General features: G+C 38.7%; 2 protein-coding genes across 2 annotated transcripts in view; one reads left to right on the top strand and one right to left on the bottom strand.

Annotated features, from left to right (window-relative positions):
• rmnd1 (required for meiotic nuclear division 1 homolog) overlaps positions 1-7,572 on the bottom strand; it is a 24,256-nt gene extending 16,684 nt beyond the window's left edge. Inside the window, exons 1-2 of the mRNA XM_062040766.1 lie at positions 6,718-7,572; positions 6,544-6,649 (exon numbers count right to left, since the gene is read on the bottom strand). Of these exons, the coding sequence (XP_061896750.1) occupies positions 6,544-6,649; positions 6,718-7,299 (688 nt within the window). The 5' untranslated portion in view covers positions 7,300-7,572. The remainder of the gene's footprint in view (positions 1-6,543; positions 6,650-6,717) is intronic.
• Positions 7,573-7,999: 427 nt separating this feature from the next.
• The window catches only part of ccdc170 (coiled-coil domain containing 170), a 24,493-nt gene continuing 12,492 nt past the window's right edge, over positions 8,000-20,000 (top strand). Inside the window, exons 1-7 of the mRNA XM_062040905.1 lie at positions 8,000-8,020; positions 9,011-9,046; positions 14,534-14,713; positions 14,775-14,891; positions 14,997-15,170; positions 19,316-19,492; positions 19,569-19,742. Of these exons, the coding sequence (XP_061896889.1) occupies positions 8,000-8,020; positions 9,011-9,046; positions 14,534-14,713; positions 14,775-14,891; positions 14,997-15,170; positions 19,316-19,492; positions 19,569-19,742 (879 nt within the window). The remainder of the gene's footprint in view (positions 8,021-9,010; positions 9,047-14,533; positions 14,714-14,774; positions 14,892-14,996; positions 15,171-19,315; positions 19,493-19,568; positions 19,743-20,000) is intronic.

Here is a 20,000-nt window from a genome sequence, read left to right as displayed (position 1 = left end):
TAGGGCAGGGGTGTCCAAACTTGTAATTATTTAGGGCAGGGGTGTCCAAACATGTCATTATTTATGTCAGGGGTGTCCAAACATGTAATTATTTAGGGCAGGGGTGTCCAAACATATAATTATTTAGGGCAGGGGTGTCCAAACATGTAATTATTTATGTCAGGGGTGTCCAAACATGTAATTATTTAGGGCAGGGGTGTCCAAACTTGTAATTATTTAGGGCAGGGTTGTCCAAACATGTCATTATTTATGTCAGGGGTGTCCAAACATGTAATTATTTAGGGCAGGGGTGTCCAAACATGTCATTATTTAGGTCAGGGGTGTCCAAACATGTAATTATTTAGGTCAGGGGTGTCCAAACATGTAATTATTTAGGTCAGGGGTGTCCAAACATGTCATTATTTAGGGCAGGGGTGTCCAAACATGTAATTATTTATGTCAGGGGTGTCCAAACTTGTAATTATTTAGGTCAGGGGTGTCCAAACATGTAATTATTTATGTCAGGGGTGTCCAAACATTTAATTATTTATGTCAGGGGTGTCCAAACATGTCATTATTTAGGGCAGGGGTGTCCAAACATGTCATTATTTAGGGCAGGGGTGTCCAAACATGTCATTATTTAGGGCAGGGGTGTCCAAACATGTCATTATTTATGTCAGGGGTGTCCAAACATGTCATTATTTATGTCAGGGGTGTCCAAACATGTAATTATTATTATTATTATTATAGAGGTTTATTTGAAATAGGGACAGATACAAAAACATAGACATCTGAAACAGTTATCCGATGCATGCATCACAGTGTTTGTAGCCAAAGCTAATTTACAACACTTGTCCCCAACAACAACAACAACAACAACAACAACACAGATCCAACATCATTAAAATAGGAAATAAAAAATAGAGTGAGTTGATAATAATGATAATAGTAATAACACAGACAAAGTGCAAACTAGATAAAAGCCAATAATAATAATAATAACACAGACAAAGTGCAGACTAGATAAAAACCAATTAGTAAAAATGAGTAAAAACTAAACATGGGAACACGATTGTTGCTCAACTAGCCATAATTTTGTTTGTTTTTTGAAAGTGACAAGTGCAGGTATACTTTTCAAAGTGTCCGGTAAAGAGTTCCATAGTTGTGGTCCTTTTATTGAAAAGGCAGTCTGGGCAAAAGATGTTCTACGGAATGGAACACAACAGTTGCCTTTTGACACTGCTCGGGTGGTAGATCTGGTACCACTTTGCAGTCTTGTAATTGCCTTGCAGAGCAATTGGGGAGCAGAGTTATCCAAGCATTTAAAAACCAGTTTGACTGTGTGTAACAAAATAAAATTGGTAAAACTTAAAATATTGTATTTGGTTAAAATTTGGCAATGATGATATCGTATACTCTTCTTGTCTAGAACTTTCAAGGTGCGGTTATAAAGACACTCAATGGTCTTGATTGATGACTGGTGTGCCTGGGACCATGTGGTTAAGCCATAAGATATGTGTGACAGAATCATTGCATTCATAAAAGTAAAAGCACAGCTAAGAGTTAAGCAGTGTCTTATAATCTTAAAACAGCCTAGGTTTGCCTTCAGGGTTTTACACATTTTCTTAATGTGACTTTTAAAATTCAGCTGATAGTCTATGATTATGCCCAAATATTTGACTTCAGGTACTTGTTCAATGACCTCCTCATTAATTTTTATATTCAGGTTTGTTTGAGGTAGCTTTTTTATGGAGAAACAGACAGAGTTAGTCTTTTTAGTGTTTAGGGTTAAACAGGATGACTCCAGCCAAGATGCTATTTTGTCTAATTGAGCATTTAACTTCTCAGCAACTAGAGTACAGGTCTTACCTGATGTATATACCACTGTGTCATCCGCATACATCTGTAAATCTATATCTGTGCATACATCTGGTAGGTCATTGATGTATAGACTGAATAGTATAGGTCCCAAGACACTACCCTGAGGTATCCCTGTTTCTATTTTGCGGAAGGAAGATCTCACATTATTAATGGTGACACATTGTTCACGGCCCTTTAGATATGACTCAAACCAGGACAATGACTGTTTGGATAAATTGAATTTAGTTAGTTTTGAAATTAAAATGTCATGATTGACTGTATCAAATGCTTTTTTTAAGTCTAGAAATACTGCACCGACCACCTGTCCTTTGTCAAGAGAATGTTTGATCCTTTCAGTTAAAAAACAAGTGGCAGATTCTGTAGAATGGTTATGTCTGAATCCGAATTGTAGGGGAGTCAAATAGTGATTTGTCTCAAGGTGGTGCATTAGTTGTTCCGAAACAATCTTCTCCAGGACTTTAGATAAAACTGGAAGAAGGCTGATAGGTCTATAGTTAGATGTCATTCCAGCATCACCAGATTTTAAAAGTGGTATTACCTGTGCAGTTTTCCATCCATCTGGGAATTGCCCAGTTTTAATGGAAATATTAATAAGATGGGTAAGAGGCTGTATAAGGATGCCGCTATATTTTTTAAGAAAAGCTGTGTCTAGGTTATAAATATCCTTTGAGTATGTGGTGTTTAGGTCATGTATGACATTTAGGACAGTTGTCTGACTAACCTCCTTGAGCTGAAATGAGCTGTCTTGTTCATTAGGTATGTCTGTTGTTTGATCATCATTAGTCCTACAAGAGAAACCAGAGGAAAGGTTTTTGACAGATTCTATAAAGAATTTATTGAACTCATTTGAGACTTGTGTACAATCAGTAATGATTTTGTCTCCTACTTTAAGTTTATATTGGGTTTGGGTGGTGTTACCCTCTGGGTTTAATAGGCTGTGTAGTAGTTTCCAGATCATTTTGCCATTTCCTTTGGCCTCTAATAGCATGTGGATGTAGTAGTTTGATTGGGACATTCTGAGCTGTTTAACTACTTGATTACGCAAGCCTTTAAATATTTTCAAATCAGTGTCACTACGAGTTTTGACAAAAGTTTTTAAGGCATAATCTGTCTTTTTCATTAATTTCCGGATATCATCATTAATCCATGGTAATTGAAATTTTCTGTGGGATTTTTTTCGCTTTCTAATAAATTTATCAATAATGCGTCCGATAGTAGACATTAGCTGATTACAACAGGCGTGTACTTGGTCATGTTGTTGGAGCTCGTCCCAATTAATACCCTTTAATTCGTTTTCAAAAGCAGTTGTTGATTGGCGAGGGATCTCAAGTTTAAAAGTTTTCTGATCTTGATTTTTAAACCTTGTCAGACGTGTCTTTGTGAGTTTTCTTGCAGCTAATGTCAGATTATGGTCTGACAAGCCGGTGACTAGATTGTACGTTTTTACGATTCTGTCAGGCTTGTTTGTGAAGATTAAATCAATTAGTGTCTGAGTGTTTTTAGTGATACGTGTGGGGGTTTCTATCTTCTGACTAAAGTCATGTTTAGATGTGTGTATTTAGGTCAGGGGTGTCCAAACATGTCATTATTTATGTCAGGGGTGTCCAAACATGTCATTATTTAGGTCAGGGGTGTCCAAACTTTCCCACGACCCCAGCATGCAGGGGCCATGTAGTAGTTATGTGGCGGTCATTTTACTGTTGGCCTTGGCTTGCCATCAAAGTAGGTCTATGCCATACATAATATATTATTATATATCATTATTTGGATGGTAGTCCGTGCGGTCAAACTCCACATTTTAGCAGGTAATGCCAACAATCTGTCCCGACTAAAATATTGGACACTGGCCGAGAGTTGGTGGGCGGCGTCGGCTCTCTCGGTTGCTTTGTTGGGTCTGCTCCTGTCTCTGGCCATGCTCCCCCCACCCCAGCAGACGATGGCGTGGAACACCACAAAGGTCACCACAGTGTATATGTTTTGTTGTTGTTGTTGTTGTTTTACTTTTGTGTGTAGAAGTGTCTGGTTGCATCAGCTCTGCTCTTTTAATGTCCTTTGATGTTTCCCTCTTACACACGTTTATGTGTGCTATGGCTATGAGGTTTTTCAGTCTGGACCCCCTCTCCAGGGGCTCAGGCTTAGACTGATTTTTTTTTCTCACCCCCCAGCGTTTACCTGTTTCTCACCTTTTTTGTAAGGGGTGCCGGAAGTTGGCAGACCCGTCAGCGATCCTGTTCTGTCTCCCTGTAATGTTTAATCCTGTTCTGTCTCCCTGTAATGTTTGATCCTGTTATGTCTACCTGTAATGTTTGATCCTGTTGTCTCCCTGTAATGTTTGATCCTGTTCTGTCTACCTGTGATGTTTGATCCTGTTCTGTCTCCCTGTAATGTTTAATCCTGTTCTGTCTCCCTGTAATGTTTGATCCTGTTATGTCTACCTGTAATGTTTGATCCTGTTCTGTCTCCCCGTAATGTTTGATCCTGTTCTGTCTACCTGTAATGTTTGATCCTGTTCTGTCTCCCTGTAATGTTTGATCCTGTTCTGTCTCCCTGTAATGTTTGATCCTGTTCTGTCTCCCTGTAATGTTTGATCCTGTTATGTCTACCTGTAATGTTTGATCCTGGTCTGTCTCCCTGTAATGTTTGATCCTGTTCTGTCTACCTGTAATGTTTGATCCTGTTCTGTCTCCCTGTAATGTTTAATCCTGTTCTGTCTCCCTGTAATGTTTGATCCTGTTATGTCTACCTGTAATGTTTGATCCTGTTCTGTCTCCATGTAATGTTTAATCCTGTTCTGTCTCCATGTAATGTTTGATCCTGTTATGTCTACCTGTAATGTTTGATCCTGTTCTGTCTCCCTGTAATGTTTGATCCTGTTCTGTCTCCATGTAATGTTTGATCCTGTTCTGTCTCCATGTAATGTTTGATCCTGTTCTGTCTCCCTGTAATGTTTGATCCTGTTATGTCTACCTGTAATGTTTGATCCTGTTCTGTCTCCATGTAATGTTTAATCCTGTTCTGTCTCCCTGTAATGTTTGATCCTGTTATGTCTACCTGTAATGTTTGATCCTGTTCTGTCTCCCTGTAATGTTTGATCCTGTTCTGTCTCCCTGTAATGTTTGATCCTGTTCTGTCTCCCTGTAATGTTTGCCTGCTCTTGAATGGGATTGTGCTAAAAAAAACAACTTAATTTCCCCTCGGGGATTATTGAAGTATTTCTGATTCTGATATCTGGCAACATCAGTCAGGTAAAGTGGGATACAAAATTTTGACCGTGATTGCAGTACCATTTCTGGCCACATTCCTACATATGGCACCTTTAAAGTCAATATTGCACATTTTTCGCTCATTAAAACTTTTTTTTGCTCTTTTATTCCACTTTTTGGGTTTTTTTCCCCCATGCGGACTGGACAATGGTTGGTGGGCGGCAGAGGGTGGAGTCGGGCTCTCTTGGTTGCTTTGTTGGGTCTGCTCCTGTCTCTGGCCATGCTCCCCCCACCCCAGCAGACGATGGCGTGGAACACCGCAGAGGGGTGTAGAAGTGTGTGGTTGCATCAGCTCTGCTCTTTTCATGTCCTTTGATGTTTCCCTCTTAGACATGTTTATGTGTGCTATGGCTATGAGGTTTTTGTCTTCCTTGGCCTCAGTCTGGACCCCCTCTCCAGGGGCTCAGGCTTAAACTGAATTTTTTTTTTCTCACGCCCCAGCATTTACCTGTTTCTCACCTTTTTTGTAAGGGGCTCCCTGTAATGTTTGATCCTGTTCTGTCTCCCTGTAATGTTTGATCCTGTTCTGTCTCCCTGTAATGTTTGCCTGCTCTTCAATGGGATTGTGCTAAAAAAAAAAAATCTTAATTTCCCCTCGGGGATTATTGAAGTATTTCTGATTCTGATATCTGGCAACATCAGTCAGGTAAAGTGGGATACAAAATTTTGACTGTGATTGCAGTACCATTTCTGGCCACATTCTTACATATGGCACCTTTAAAGTCAATATTGCACATTTTTTCCTCGTTAAAACTTTTTTTTGCTCTTTTATTCCACTTTTTGGGGTTTTTTCCCATGCGGACTGGACACTGGTTGGTGGGCGGCAGAGGGTGGAGTCGGGCTCTCTTGGTTGCTTTGTTGGGTCTGCTCCTGTCTCTGGCCATGCTCCCCCCCACCCCAGCAGACGATGGCGTGGAACACCGCAGAGGTCACCACAGTGTATGTTTTATTTTGTTGTTGTTTTACTTTTGTGTGTAGAAGTGTCTGGTTGCATCAGCTCTGCTCTTTTAATGTCGTTTGTGTTCTTTGATGTTTCCCTCTTACACACGTTTATGTGTGCTATGGCTATGAGGTTTTTTTCTCCCTTGGGCTCAGGCTTAAACTGAATTTTTTTTCCCTCAAAAAATCTTAATTTCCCCTCGGGGATTATTGAAGTATTTCTAATTCTGATATCTGGCAACCTCAGTTAGGGAGAGTGGGAGTGGGACTACAGAATTTTGACCGTGATTGCAGTACCTTTTCTGGCCACATTCCTACACATGGCACCTTTAAAGTCAATATTGCACATTTTTCGCTCGTTAAAACTTTTTTTTGCTCTTTTATTCCACTTTTTGTGTTTTTTAAAAAGTATTTTTAGAACGTGCCGCAGGAGGTTAAAAAATTAACTGCGGATAGACACCCCTGATTGATGTGGTCTTACCACGAGGAAAGTCCACGTGCTGAAAGCCGTGCTCCGCCAGGTCGAGGCTGAGCGAGGGCAGGTTGTACTGATCGGCCGTGGCGAAGGCGATGCAGCGCATCATGACCTGTGAAGACAACACGTCATGAAGAACATGTCAACATTGGAAAAAAAAAAGGACCCGGGCCGCCTCACCGAGTCTTCATTCCGAGAGGGCTGATTGGCTCTGGACGGTTGTTTTGTCCTCGGTCCTTTAGGAACTCGTTTCTCTCGCTTCAAACTGGGTTTCAAGATGGGCTTAAGGAGATCCGGCGAATAAAAACGCTTCTGTTCACTTCTGCATTCCAAATCTGTTAAAATGTTCCTGCCTGGACTTGGGAATCCTACTAAAGCAGAAGAAACTGCACACTTTGGAGAACCCTGAGGTGCGTTTAGGGTCTGTCTGTAGTGTGCACACTTTGGAGAACCCTGAGGTGCGTTTAGGGTCTGCCTGTAGTGTGCACACATTGGAGAACCCTGAGGTGCGTTTGGGGTCTGCCTGTAGTGTGCGCACATTGAAGAACCCTGAGGTGCGTTTAGGGTCTGCCTGTAGTGTGCGCACATTGAAGAACCCTGAGGTGCGTTTGGGGTCTGCCTGTGCTGGTCGGAGTTCGAATGAGTCCTGGCTTTAAATTCATATTTACAGGCTTGACTGGAATGAGGGAAACAAGCAGCGACTGATCTCCTGCCCACTAACTGCTGAGCGCTCAGTTTAGCGCAAAGAGACCGCAAAAGCATTTTTTTCCCTCCCAGCCGGCTGCTCACACACTAGATAGGACTCAAACGCGTCATGAGGCGTTCACGTACCAGCACCGTATAGCTCTCTCCTCGGCACACTTACGTCAAATACGAATGGCGCTCACTACCTTTTGAGAAGTGAGAAGGCAGTTAAACTGCTAAACGAACTAGTTCAACCGTCTTGGAGCAAACAATACATTCGAAGAGACACTGGCAAAAAAAATGACATTTGCGCGTCAAATGTTTTGAAACACACGAACTTCAGGCGTCAGCCGCCATCTTGTATATCAATAAAGTTGTATTCAAGAGGCTACTTCCTGTTTGTGGTGACGTCACCGGAAATGGGAAAAACGTCAAGTTTTGATTGGCAGGTACAACCTATAGAAGACATCAAATTTGTTTTTTTTTTAATTTATAAACGACTGTAACATTATTTTATCAACATTATTATGCTCCAGGCAAAAAAAAATTCTACATAAATCTCGATTTATGAAAGTAAGGCCTACATTTTTTAATTGGCTAAGTGGTTTACATTATTTTTAGATATTTTTTTATTATTATTATTTATTATATTTAATACTCTATCTGTATTTGTGTTTGTTTTCTTTATTTGATGTTGAAAGTGCCTTGACTTTTGTGTGAATTATAAGTGTATGTTTGTTGCTCAATAAAAAAAATAAAATAAATAAAAAGTCTTTAGATGTTGACTTCCGGTTCCCGTGTCAGAAATCTGACCAAAAACGGATTTCTGACACGAGAACCGGAAGTCAATATTTATTGTTTTTGTATTTGCTGACCGGTTATTTTAATGTTTGTCGATTATAATACAAATTAAACCGTGTTTTGGATCTAGTTATTGTTTTTCGACAGGTGTAGTCATTGTTTTTCGAATTATTATTTTTTTTCAACTTAATTTTTTTTGTATTTCAAAATAAAATCATTATTCTTCTTCCTTTAAATAAATTAAAAAATTATTATTATTAGTTATGCTCCATATTAATTTTCTAACGTATTAATAATGTTTCCGGTACTTGTCACGCGCTCTAGCAGGTCGTACGTGTTGTGGGTAATAACATACAAGCGTTCCCCATCTTATATTCAGCTTGTTATTTACAAATGTACATTTATGTTATTAACCGGAATGTATTTCATCGCTTTCAAGTTGTAAAATATTGTGCAAATTCGTCCTGGGACCAAAATTGTCTCCCATATAGGCTATAAAGAGGCCTGACAGTCTTCACTCAGGGAAAAAGTACACAACAATCCCTGTGTTTTCTTACTTCTGGTGATTCTGGCATTCACTTTTATTAACATTTTCTGCATGAAGTTTTTATTTATTTATTTAAATACATTTAAATACATTTATAAAATATAATCCTTGAGTTGGCCTGACAGTCTTCACTCAGGGAAAAAATACACAACGATCTTTGTGTTTTCTTACTTCCGGCGATACTGGCATTCACTTTTATTAACAACAATTCTGCATTAATTTTTTTTAATAACATTTAAATACATTTACAAAATATATTCCTTGAGTTGGCCTGACAGTCTTCACTCAGGGAAAAAGTACATAACAATCCTTGTGTTTTCTTATTTCCGGTGATGCTGGCATTCACTTTTATTAACAAAAATGTATGCATTAAAAAAAAATATAAAATTTAAATATATTGAAATACATTGATAAAATACAATCCTTGAGTTGGCCTGACAGTCTTCACTCAGGGAAAAAGTACAAAACAATAATTGTGTTTTCTTACTTCCGGTGATACTGGCATTTACTTTTATTAACAACAATTTCTGCATAACATTTTTTTTAATACAATTTTAATACATTTAAATACATTTATAAAACACAATACTTGAGTTGGCCTGACAGTCTTCACTCGGGGAAAAAGTACACAACAATCCTTGTGTTTTCTTACTTCCGGTGATACTGGCATTCACTTTTATCAACAACAATTTCAGCATACATTGTTTTTATAAAATGTAAGTTTATTTAAATAAATGTATAAAATACAATCCTTGAGTTGGCCTGACAGTCTTCACTCAACAACAATTAACAACAATTTCTGCATTTTTTTTTATTTTTTATAAAGTTTAAATACATTTAAATACATTTATAAAACACAATTTTTGAGTTGGCCTGACAGTCTTCACTCAGGGAAAAAATACAAAACAATCCTTGTGTTTTCTTACTTCCGGTGATACTGGCATTCACTTTTATTAACATTTTCTGCATTAAGTTTTTATTTATTTATTTAAATACATTGAAATACATTAATAAAATATAATCCTTGAGTTGGCCTGACAGTCTTCACTCAGGGAAAAAAGTACAAAACAATCCTTGTGTTTTCTTACTTCCGGTGATGCTGGCATTCACTTTTATTAAGAAAAATGTATGCATTAAAAAAAAATATAACATTTAAATATATTTAAATAAATTGATAAAATACAATCCTTGAGTTGGCCTGACAGTCTTCACTCAGGGAAAAAGTACAAAACAATCCTTGTGTTTTCTTACTTCCGGTGATACTGGCATTTACTTTTATTAACAACAATTTCTGCATAACATTTTTTTAATACAATTTTAATACATTTAAATACATCTATAAAACACAATACTTGAGTTGGCCTTACAGTCTTCACTCAGGGAAAAAGTACATAACAATCCTTGTGTTTTCTTACTTCCGGTGATACTGGCATTCACTTTTATTAACAACAATTTCAGCATACATGTGTTTTTATAAAATGTAAGCATATTTAAATAAATGTATAAAATACAATCCTTGAGTTGGCCTGACAGTCTTCACTCAACAACAATTAACAACAATTTCTGCATTTTTAATTTTTTTTTATAAAGTTTAAATACATTTAAATACATTTATAAAACACAATTTTTGAGTTGGCCTGACAGTCTTCACTCAGGGAAAAAGTACACAACAATCCTTGTGTTTTCTTACTTCCGGTGTTACTGGCATTCACTTTTATTACCATTTTCTGCATTAGATTTAAAAAAATTTTTTAAACACATTTAAATACATTTATAAATTACAATCCTTGAGTTGGCCTGACAGTCTTCACTCAGGGAAAAAGTACACAACAATCCTTGTGTTTTCTTACTTCCGGTGATACTGGCATTCACTTTTAATAACAACAATTCTGCATTAATTTTTTTAAATAACATTTAAATACATTTACAGTAAATTAATTCATAAAATACAATCCTTGAGTTGGCCTGACAGTCTTCACTCAGGGAAAAAAGTACAAAACAATCCTTGTGTTTTCTTACTTCCGGTGTTACTGGCATTCACTTTTATTAACAACAATTCTGCGTACATTTTTTAAAATAACATTTAAATACATTTAAATTAATTTATAAAATATAATCCTTGAGTTGGCCTGACAGTCTTCACTCAACAACAATTAACAACAATTTCTGCATTAAAATGTTTTATAAAATGTAAATACATTTAAATAAATGTATAAAATACAATCCTTGAGTTGGCCTGACAGTCTTCCCTCAGGGAAAAAAGTACAAAACAATCCTTGTGTTTTCTTACTTCCGGTGTTACTGGCATTCACTTTTATTAACAACAATTTCTGCATGAAAAAATGTTATAACATTTAAATACATTTATAAAATACAATCCTTGAGTTGGCCTGACAGTCTTCACTCAGGGAAAAAGTACAATACAATCCTTGTGTTTTCTTACTTCCGGTGATATTGGCATTCACTTTTATTAACAACCATTTCTGCATTCAATTTTTTAATAAAATTTAAATACATTTTAAATAAATGTATAAAATACAATCCTTGAGTTGGCCTGACAGTCTTCACTCAACAACAATTAACAACAATTTCTGCATTTAAAAAAAAATGTTTTAATAGAATTTAAATACATTTATAAAACACAATCCTTGAGTTGGCCTGACAGTCTTCACTCAGGGAAAAAGTACAAAACAATCCTTGTGTTTTCTTACTTCCGGTGTTACTGGCATTCACTTTTATTAACAACAATTCTGCGTACATTTTTTTTAATAACATTTAAATACATTTAAATTAATTTATAAAATACAATCCTTGAGTTGGCCTGACAGTCTTCACTCAACAACAATTAACAACAATTTCTGCATTTTTTAAAATTGTTTTAATAGAATTTAAATACATTTAAATACATTTATAAAATACAATCCTTGAGTTGGCCTGACAGTCTTCACTCAGGGAAAAAGTACAAAACAATCCTTGTGTTTTCTTACTTCCGGTGTTACTGGCATTCACTTTTATTAACAACAATTCTGCGTACATTTTTTTTAATAACATTTAAATACATTTAAATTAATTTATAAAATACAATCCTTGAGTTGGCCTGACAGTCTTCACTCAACAACAATTAACAACAATTTCTGCATTTTTTAAAATTGTTTTAATAGAATTTAAATACATTTAAATACATTTATAAAATACAATCCTTGAGTTGGCCTGACAGTCTTCACTCAGGGAAAAAGTACAAAACAATCCTTGTGTTTTCTTGCTTCCGGTGTTACTGGCATTTACTTTTATTAACAACAATTCTGCGTACATTTTTTTTTATAACATTTAAATACATTTAAATTAATTTATAAAATACAATCCTTGAGTTGGCCTGACAGTCTTCACTCAACAACAATTAACAACAATTTCTGCATTAAAATGTTTTATAACATTTAAATACATTTATAAAATACAATCCTTGAGTTGGCCTGACAGTCTTCACTCAGGGAAAAAGTACAAAACAATCCTTATGTTTTCTTACTTCCGGTGTTACTGGCATTTACTTTTATTAACAACAATTTCCGCATTAAACCTCAATATATGCCATACGTCACTAAAAGTAGAACGATGTACTTCTGCGACAGCGCCCTCATGTGGTGACATGTGCCATTGCCGCTGTTTGCGGTTGCTGGGAGATTGGAGTTTTCTTGAACACAACACAAGTTTGTTGAGCTTCCAACTTTCTGCTCCTTCCGACTGGAGAAGTTATGGAAAGTTCTAGTGAGGTACGTGACGTCACAAGCCAGGACGGACACAACGTTTATAATAATTCTTGCATGTTTGCTTGTGTGTTCATTCTGATGATGTCTTTATTTACAATTATGGGCCTGGTCTTTAAATAAGCATTTTAGCAATAGTTTTATGTTTAAACCTGAAAATGATGGATTTTAATACTTGGCGCCATCTTAGAAGTATGCTAACTTCTCCTGTGTCATCATGCTAACATTTTAAGCTAGCATTTGTGCTAAATTGACTAATAATAAACCTAAAAATGATGAATTTGGATACTTGGCGCCATCTTAGAAATGCGCTAACTTTTCCCGTGTCATCATGCTAATGTTTTATGCTAATTTTGTGTTAATTTGTGCTAATTGTAGTCATAATAAACATAAAAATGATGGATTTTGATACTTGTTACTGTGCTAGCATGCTAGCGTTTTATGCTAGCATTTTTAATAATTGTATTTATATAAACCCAAAAATTATGGATTTTTATACTTGGCCATCATATGCTAACTTTACCCATATCACGTTACATGCCAACATTTTAGCTAGTTTGATTATTTTTCAACTTAAACATTTTGTTTTTTAAAACTCGGCGCCAATCTTAGAAGTGTGCTAACTTTTCCCGTGCCGTCATGCTAACGTTTTATGCTAGCATTTTTGCTAATTTTATTCATAATAACCCTAAAAATAATGGATTTGGATACTTGGCGCTATCTTAGAAGTGCGCTAACTTTTCCCGTGTTATCATGCTAACGTTTTAGCTAGGTTGATTTTTTAGAAGTTAAACATTTTGTTTTTTAAAACTCGCCGCCATTCTTAGTAGTATGCTAACTTTTCCTACGTTATCATACTAATGTTAGCATGCTAACATTTTATGCTAGCATTTTTTCCATCTTTATTCATCCATCCATCCATTTTTCTACCTCTTGTCCCTTTTATAAATCTAAAAATCATCACTTGTTTAATTGTCGCCATCTCGGAAGTATGCTAACTTTTTTTATGTCATCATGCTAACATCAGCATGTGGACATTTTATGTTAGCATTTTAGCTCATTTTGATCATTTAAACTAGCAAGCTAACATTAGCATGCTAGCTTTTTAGCTTCAATGAATGGACAGCACAGGTAGCAGGCCCATCAAAATGGACAGTAGCAAGCCCATCAAAATGGACAGCACAGGTAGCAGGCCCATCAAAATGGACAGCACAGGTAGCAGGCCCATCAAAATGGACAGCACAGGTAGCAGGCCCATCAAAATGGACAGTAGCAGGCCCATCAAAATGGACAGCACAGGTAGCAGGTCCATCAAAATGGACAGCACAGGTAGCAGGTCATCAAAATGGACAGCGCAGGTAGCAGGCCCATCAAAATGGACAGTAGCAGGCCCATCAAAATGGACAGCACAGGTAGCAGGTCCATCAAAATGGACAGCACAGGTAGCAGGCCCATCAAAATGGACAGTAGCAGGCCCATAAAAATGGACAGCACAGGTAGCAGGTCCATCAAAATGGACAGCACAGGTAGCAGGTCATCAAAATGGACAGCGCAGGTAGCAGGCCCATCAAAATGGACAGCACAGGTAGCAGGCCCATCAAAATGGAAAGCACAGGTAGCAGGCCCATCAAAATGGACAGCACAGGTAGCAGGCCCATCAAAATGGACAGCACAGGTAGCAGGCCCATCAAAATGGACAGCACAGGTAGCAGGCCCATCAAAATGGACAGCACAGGTAGCAGGCCCATCAAAATGGACAGTAGCGGGTCCATCAAAATGGACAGCACAGGTAGCAGGCCCATCAAAATGGACAGCACAGGTAGCAGGTCCATCAAAATGGACAGCACAGGTAGCAGGCCCATCAAAATGGACAGCACAGGTAGCAGGCCCATCAAAATGGACAGCACAGGTAGCAGGCCCATCAAAATGGGCAGCACAGGTAGCAGGCCCATCAAAATGGACAGCACCGGTAGCAGGCCCATCAAAATGGACAGCACAGGTAGCAGGCCCATCAAAATGGACAGTAGCAGGCCCATCAAAATGGACAGCACAGGTAGCAGGCCCATCAAAATGGACAGCACAGGTAGCAGGCCCATTAAAATGGACAGCACAGGTAGCAGGCCCATCAAAATGGACAGCACAGGTAGCAGGCCCATAAAAATGGACAGCACAGGTAGCAGGCCCATCAAAAGTATATTTCTAGTTGCAGTCTAAAGAGCGCGAGCGGCTGAAGATGAGAATGGTCGTCCTGGAGGAGCGCGTGCGGGCCATGGAGGCGGAGTCCCGAGGCGACCAAGAGGCGGTCCTAAGGCTGGCGTCCGAGCTGGACCGGGAGAGGAAGAAGTCCGCCAGCAGCTCGGCGGCTGTGCAAGAACTCAAAGCGGTACCTGAACACCTGGTCACCTGTAGCAGGACCTGCCCACTCAGCTCTTCTTGTGTCCCAGGACCTGGACGGACTGGTGCTGGTGCGGCTGGAAAACGAAGACCTGGTCCAGAGACTGCAGGCCAGCAGGAGAGTGACGGAGGCCAGCAGGCGGGAGTCTGGCTGTCTGGAGGGGCAGGTGCAAGACCTGGAGGGGCAGGTGCAAGACCTGGAGGGGCAGGTGCAAGACCTGGAGGGGCAGGTGCAAGACCTGGAGGGGCAGGTGCAAGACCTGGAGGGGCAGGTGCAAGACCTGGAGAAGAAGCTGCAGAGCAGTCAGAGACACGCCCGGGAGGCCCAGGACCAAGTCCTGCAGGTCCTCCGTAAAGTCTCCTCTCTCATCCCGGACCAGACACCAGTCCCAGTCCACGGCCAAGACCAGGAGGCGTCGCCGACCCTGGACCAACTCTGCAGTCGGGTCGGTCGTCTCAATCTTTTTTTTGCAGCTCCAAAAATGCTCCTAAAGTCAAAGAGATGACATCACATGACAGATTCCCTAAAACAGCACAGTGCTCTTCTTATTTAGAGGATCTTTGGCTGGGACTTTTGCAGTCAATCCCAAAAGAAACACAGCGCCTCTGTCATATAGAGGATCTTTGAGTGCAGTTTTTAATGGGCACTCATGTCATAAAGAGGATCTTTGGCAAGTGTTTTTGCACCACCGTAGGTCCTTTAAAATAGCTCAGCACTCCTGTTATATAGAGGATCTTTGGCTTGTACTTTATTTGCAGAAGTCCTTACAAACAGCAGCACTCCTGTCATATAGAGGATCTTTGACTGCTGGTGTTTTAATGAAGTCTGCCCTTTAAAAAATCAGCACTCTTGTTATATAGAGGATCTTTGACTGCTGGTGTTTTAATGAAGTCGGTCCTTTAAATAAGCAGCACTCTTGTTATATAGAGGATCTTTGACTGCTGGTGTTTTAATGAAGTCGGTCCTTTAAATAAGCAGCACTCCTGTCATATAGAGGATCTTTGACTGCTGGTGTTTTAATGAAGTCTGCCCTTTAAAAAAGCAGCACTCTTGTTATATAGAGGATCTTTGACTGCTGGTGTTTTAATGAAGTTGGTCCTTTAAATAAGCAGCACTCATTTCATATAGAGGATCTTTGACTAGAATGTTTGTAACTGTTACTTATAAAAACAGCAGCACTCCTGTCATATAGAGGATCTTTGACTGCTGGTGTTTTAATGAAGTCGGTCCTAAAAAAAAACAAAAAAAACCAGCACTCCTGTCATATAGATGATCTTTGACTAGAATGTTTGTAACTGTTACTTATAAAAACAGCAGCACTTCTGTCGTATAGAGGATCTTTGACTGCTGGTGTTTTAATGAAGTTGGTCCTTAAAAAAAGAAGCACTCCTGTCATATAGAGGATCTTTGACTAGAATGTTTGTAATTTATATAAGCAGCAGCACTCCTGTTATATAGAGGATCTTTGACTTGGTTTTGCAACTGTTCTAATAGAAAACAGAAGCACTTCTGTCGTATAGAGGATCTTTGACTGCTGGTGTTTTAATGAAGTCGGTTTTTAAAAAAAGCAGCACTCCTGGCATATAGAGGATCTTTGGCACGTTTGGCACAAGTTTTTTCAGTAGGTTCCTAAAAACATCAGCACTCCTGTAGTATAGAGGATCTTTGACAATACTTTCTGCAACGTTTCCTAATAAGACCACAGAACTCCTGTCATATAGAAAATCTTTGAGTGCAGTTTTTGGTTGGCACTCATGTCATAAAGAGGATCTTTGGCAAGCACTCCCATTATATAGAGGATCTTTGACTGGTACTTTATTTGCAGAAGTCTTTACAAACAGCAGCACTCCTGTCATATAGAGGATCTTTGACTGCTGGTGTTTTAATGAAGTCCGCCCTTTAAAAAAGCAGCACTCTTGTTATATAGATGATCTTTGACTGCTGGTGTTTTAATGAAGTCTGTCCTTTAAATAAGCAGCACTCCTGTCATATAGAGGATCTTTGACTATAATGTTTGTAACTGTTACTTATAAAAACAGCAGCACTACTGTCATATAGAGGATCTCTGACTGCTGGTGTTTTAATGAAGTCGGTCCTTAAATAAAGCGGCACTCCTGTCATATAGAGGATCTTTGACTAGAATGTTTGTAACTTATAAAAACAGTAGCACTCCTGTCATATAAAGGATCTTTGACTAGAATGTTTGTAACTGTTACTTTTAAAACAGCAGCACTCCTGTCATATAGATGATCTTTGACGGGAATGTTTGTAACTGTTACTTATAAAAACATCAGCACTTCTGTCATATTATAGAGGATCTTTGACTGCTGGTGTTTTAATGCTTAATGTTCTTAAGTGCTGCTTTTTTTTAAAGCAGCATTCCTGTCATATATAGAGGATCTTCGACTGGTGTTTTAATGCAGTAGGTTCTTAAAAACATCAGTATAGGGGATCTTTGACTAGACTTTCTGCAACTGTTCCTACTAAAACAGCAGCACTCCTGTCATTAAGAGGATCTTTGGAAAGCGTTTTTGCAGTAAATCCTTAAACAGCAGCACTCCTGTCATTTAGATGATCTTTGACTGCTGGTGTTTTGATGAAGTCGGTCCTTAAAAAAAGCAGCACTCCTGTTATATAGATGATCTTTGACTACATTTTATGCAACTGTTCCTAATAAAACAGCAGCACTCCTGTCATATATGGAGGATCTTTGACGGCTGGTGTTTTAATGAAGTCGGTCCTTAAATAAAGCGGCACTCCTGTCATATAGAGGATCTTTGACTAGAATGTTTGTAAGTGTTGCTTTTAAAACAGCAGCACTCCTGTCATATATAGAGGATCTTTGACTGCTGGTGTTTTAATGAATTCGGTCCTTAAATAAAGCGGCACTCCTGTCATATAGAGGATCTTTGACTAGAATGTTTGTACCTTATAAAAGCAGCAGCACTCCTGTCATATAGAGGATCTTTGACTAGAATGTTTGTACCTTATAAAAGCAGCAGCACTCCTGTCATATTGATGATCTTTGACTTGGTTTTGCAACTGTTCTTATTAAAAGCAGCAGCACTCCTGTCATATAGATGATCTGTGACTAAATTTTCTGCAACTGCTCCTAATAAAACAACAACACTCCTGTCATATAGAGGATCTTTGACTAGAATGTTTGTAACTGTTACTTTTAAAACAGCAGCACTCCTGTCATATATAGAGGATCTTTGACGGCTGGCGTTTCAATGAAGTCAGTCCTTAAATAAAACGGCACTCCTGTCATATAGAGGATCTTTGACTAGAATGTTTGTACCTTCTAAAAGCAGCAGCACTCCTGTCATATAGAGGATCTTTGACTAGAATGTTTGTACCTTATAAAAGCAGCAGCACTCCTGTCATATTGATGATCTTTGACTTGGTTTTGCAACTGTTCTTATTAAAAACAGCAGCACTCCTGTCATTTAGATGATCTTTGACTGGTGTTTTAATGCAGTAAGTTCTTAAAAACAGTAGCACTCCTGTCATATAGAGGATCTTTGACTGCTGGTGTTTTAATGCAGTCGGTCCTTAAAAAAAGCAGCACTCCTGTTATATAGAGGATCTTTGACTCCTGGTGTTTTAATGACTTTAATGAAGTCGGTCCTTAAAAACAGCAGCACTCCTGTCATATAGATGATCTTTGACTGGTGTTTTAATGCAGTAAGTTCTTAAAAACATCAGCACTCCTGTCGTATAGAGGATCTTTGACTACATTTTCTGCAACTGTTCCTAATAAAACAACAGCACTCCTGTCATATAGAAGATCTTTGACTAGAATGTTTGTAACTGTTACTTTTAAAACAGCAGCACTCCTGTCATATATAGAGGATCTTTGATGGCTGGTGTTTCAATGAAGTCAGTCCTTAAATAAAACGGCACTCCTGTCATATAGATGATCTTTGACTAGAATGTTTGATACCTTATAAAAGCAGCAGCACTCCTGTCATATTGATGATCTTTGACTTGGTTTTGCAACTGTTCTTATTAAAAACAGCAGCACTCCTGTCATATAGATGATCTTTGACTGGTGTTTTAATGCAGTAAGTTCTTAAAAACATCAGCACTCCTGTCGTATAGAGGATCTTTGACTACATTTTCTGCAACTGTTCCTAATAAAACAACAGCACTCCTGTCATATAGAGGATCTTTGACTAAAATATGGGTAACTGTTACTTTTAAAACAGCAGCACTCCTGTCATATATAGAGGATCTTTGACGGCTGGCGTTTCAATGAAGTCAGTCCTTAAATAAAATGGCACTCCTGTCATATAGATGATCTTTGACTAGAATGTTTGTACCTTATAAAAGCAGCAGCACTCCTGTCATATTGATGATCTTTGACTTGGTTTTGCAACTGTTCTTATTAAAAACAGCAGCACTCCTGTCATATAGATGATCTTTGACTGGTGTTTTAATGCAGTAACTTCTTAAGAACATCAGCACTCCTGTCATATAAAGGATCTTTGGCAAGCATTTTTGCAGTCTGTGCTTAAAAAGAGCAGAGCACTCCTGTTATACGTAGGATCTTTGACTAGAATGTTGCTAGGAATGCTTGGTGTCCAGGTGGAGGCTCACCTGGGCGACGTGTGTCAGCAGCTGAGCGAGGAGAAGCAGCGAGGTCAAAGAGCCCAGCTGGCCGAGCAGCAAGTGTCAGACCTGAGGCAGAGACTTGAGGACGTGGAGGCGGAGCTCCTGGCGGCGGACGAGCATCATCACGCCATGCGGCTGGACCTTCAGCACGTGAGCGTCAAACAGCGGCTGCGTGTGAAGACGCCACACTGACCTCTTGACCTCGTGACCTTGTGCTCCACCGCAGCATGAAGACTTCTTGGAGCGGCTGACGGACGCCATGAAGGTGGACGCCATGGCGGCCGACGTGGGCCCCGACATGAGGCTGCCGCTCATCCTGTCCCGGGCGGAGCAGCTGGTCAGAAGCGAAGGCGACGCTGTGATGGAGAGCAAGCGTCTGACCTTTAACCTCCAACGCAAGGTACACACGCTGGACACTTCATTAGGTACACCTGCACCACCTTGCACGAGAGCTGGAAAGGTTTTTATTTTTTTATTAAATAAACTTTTTATAATATGGTTCAAAATCATCAGTCATTTAATGCAACAATATATTTTATTATTACAATAAATTAATTTGCTTTTCATTGAGAATTTCATGCAAGGTTTTTTTTTATTTTTTAAAATGGATGAAATAGAATAAAAATAATTATAAAATGGCATTTTTCAAAACGTGCCT

This window comes from Entelurus aequoreus, linkage group LG03 (assembly GCF_033978785.1).
Source record: "Entelurus aequoreus isolate RoL-2023_Sb linkage group LG03, RoL_Eaeq_v1.1, whole genome shotgun sequence".
Classification (NCBI taxonomy): Eukaryota; Metazoa; Chordata; class Actinopteri; order Syngnathiformes; family Syngnathidae; genus Entelurus; species Entelurus aequoreus.
This window is presented reverse-complemented; position numbering and strand designations above follow the sequence as displayed.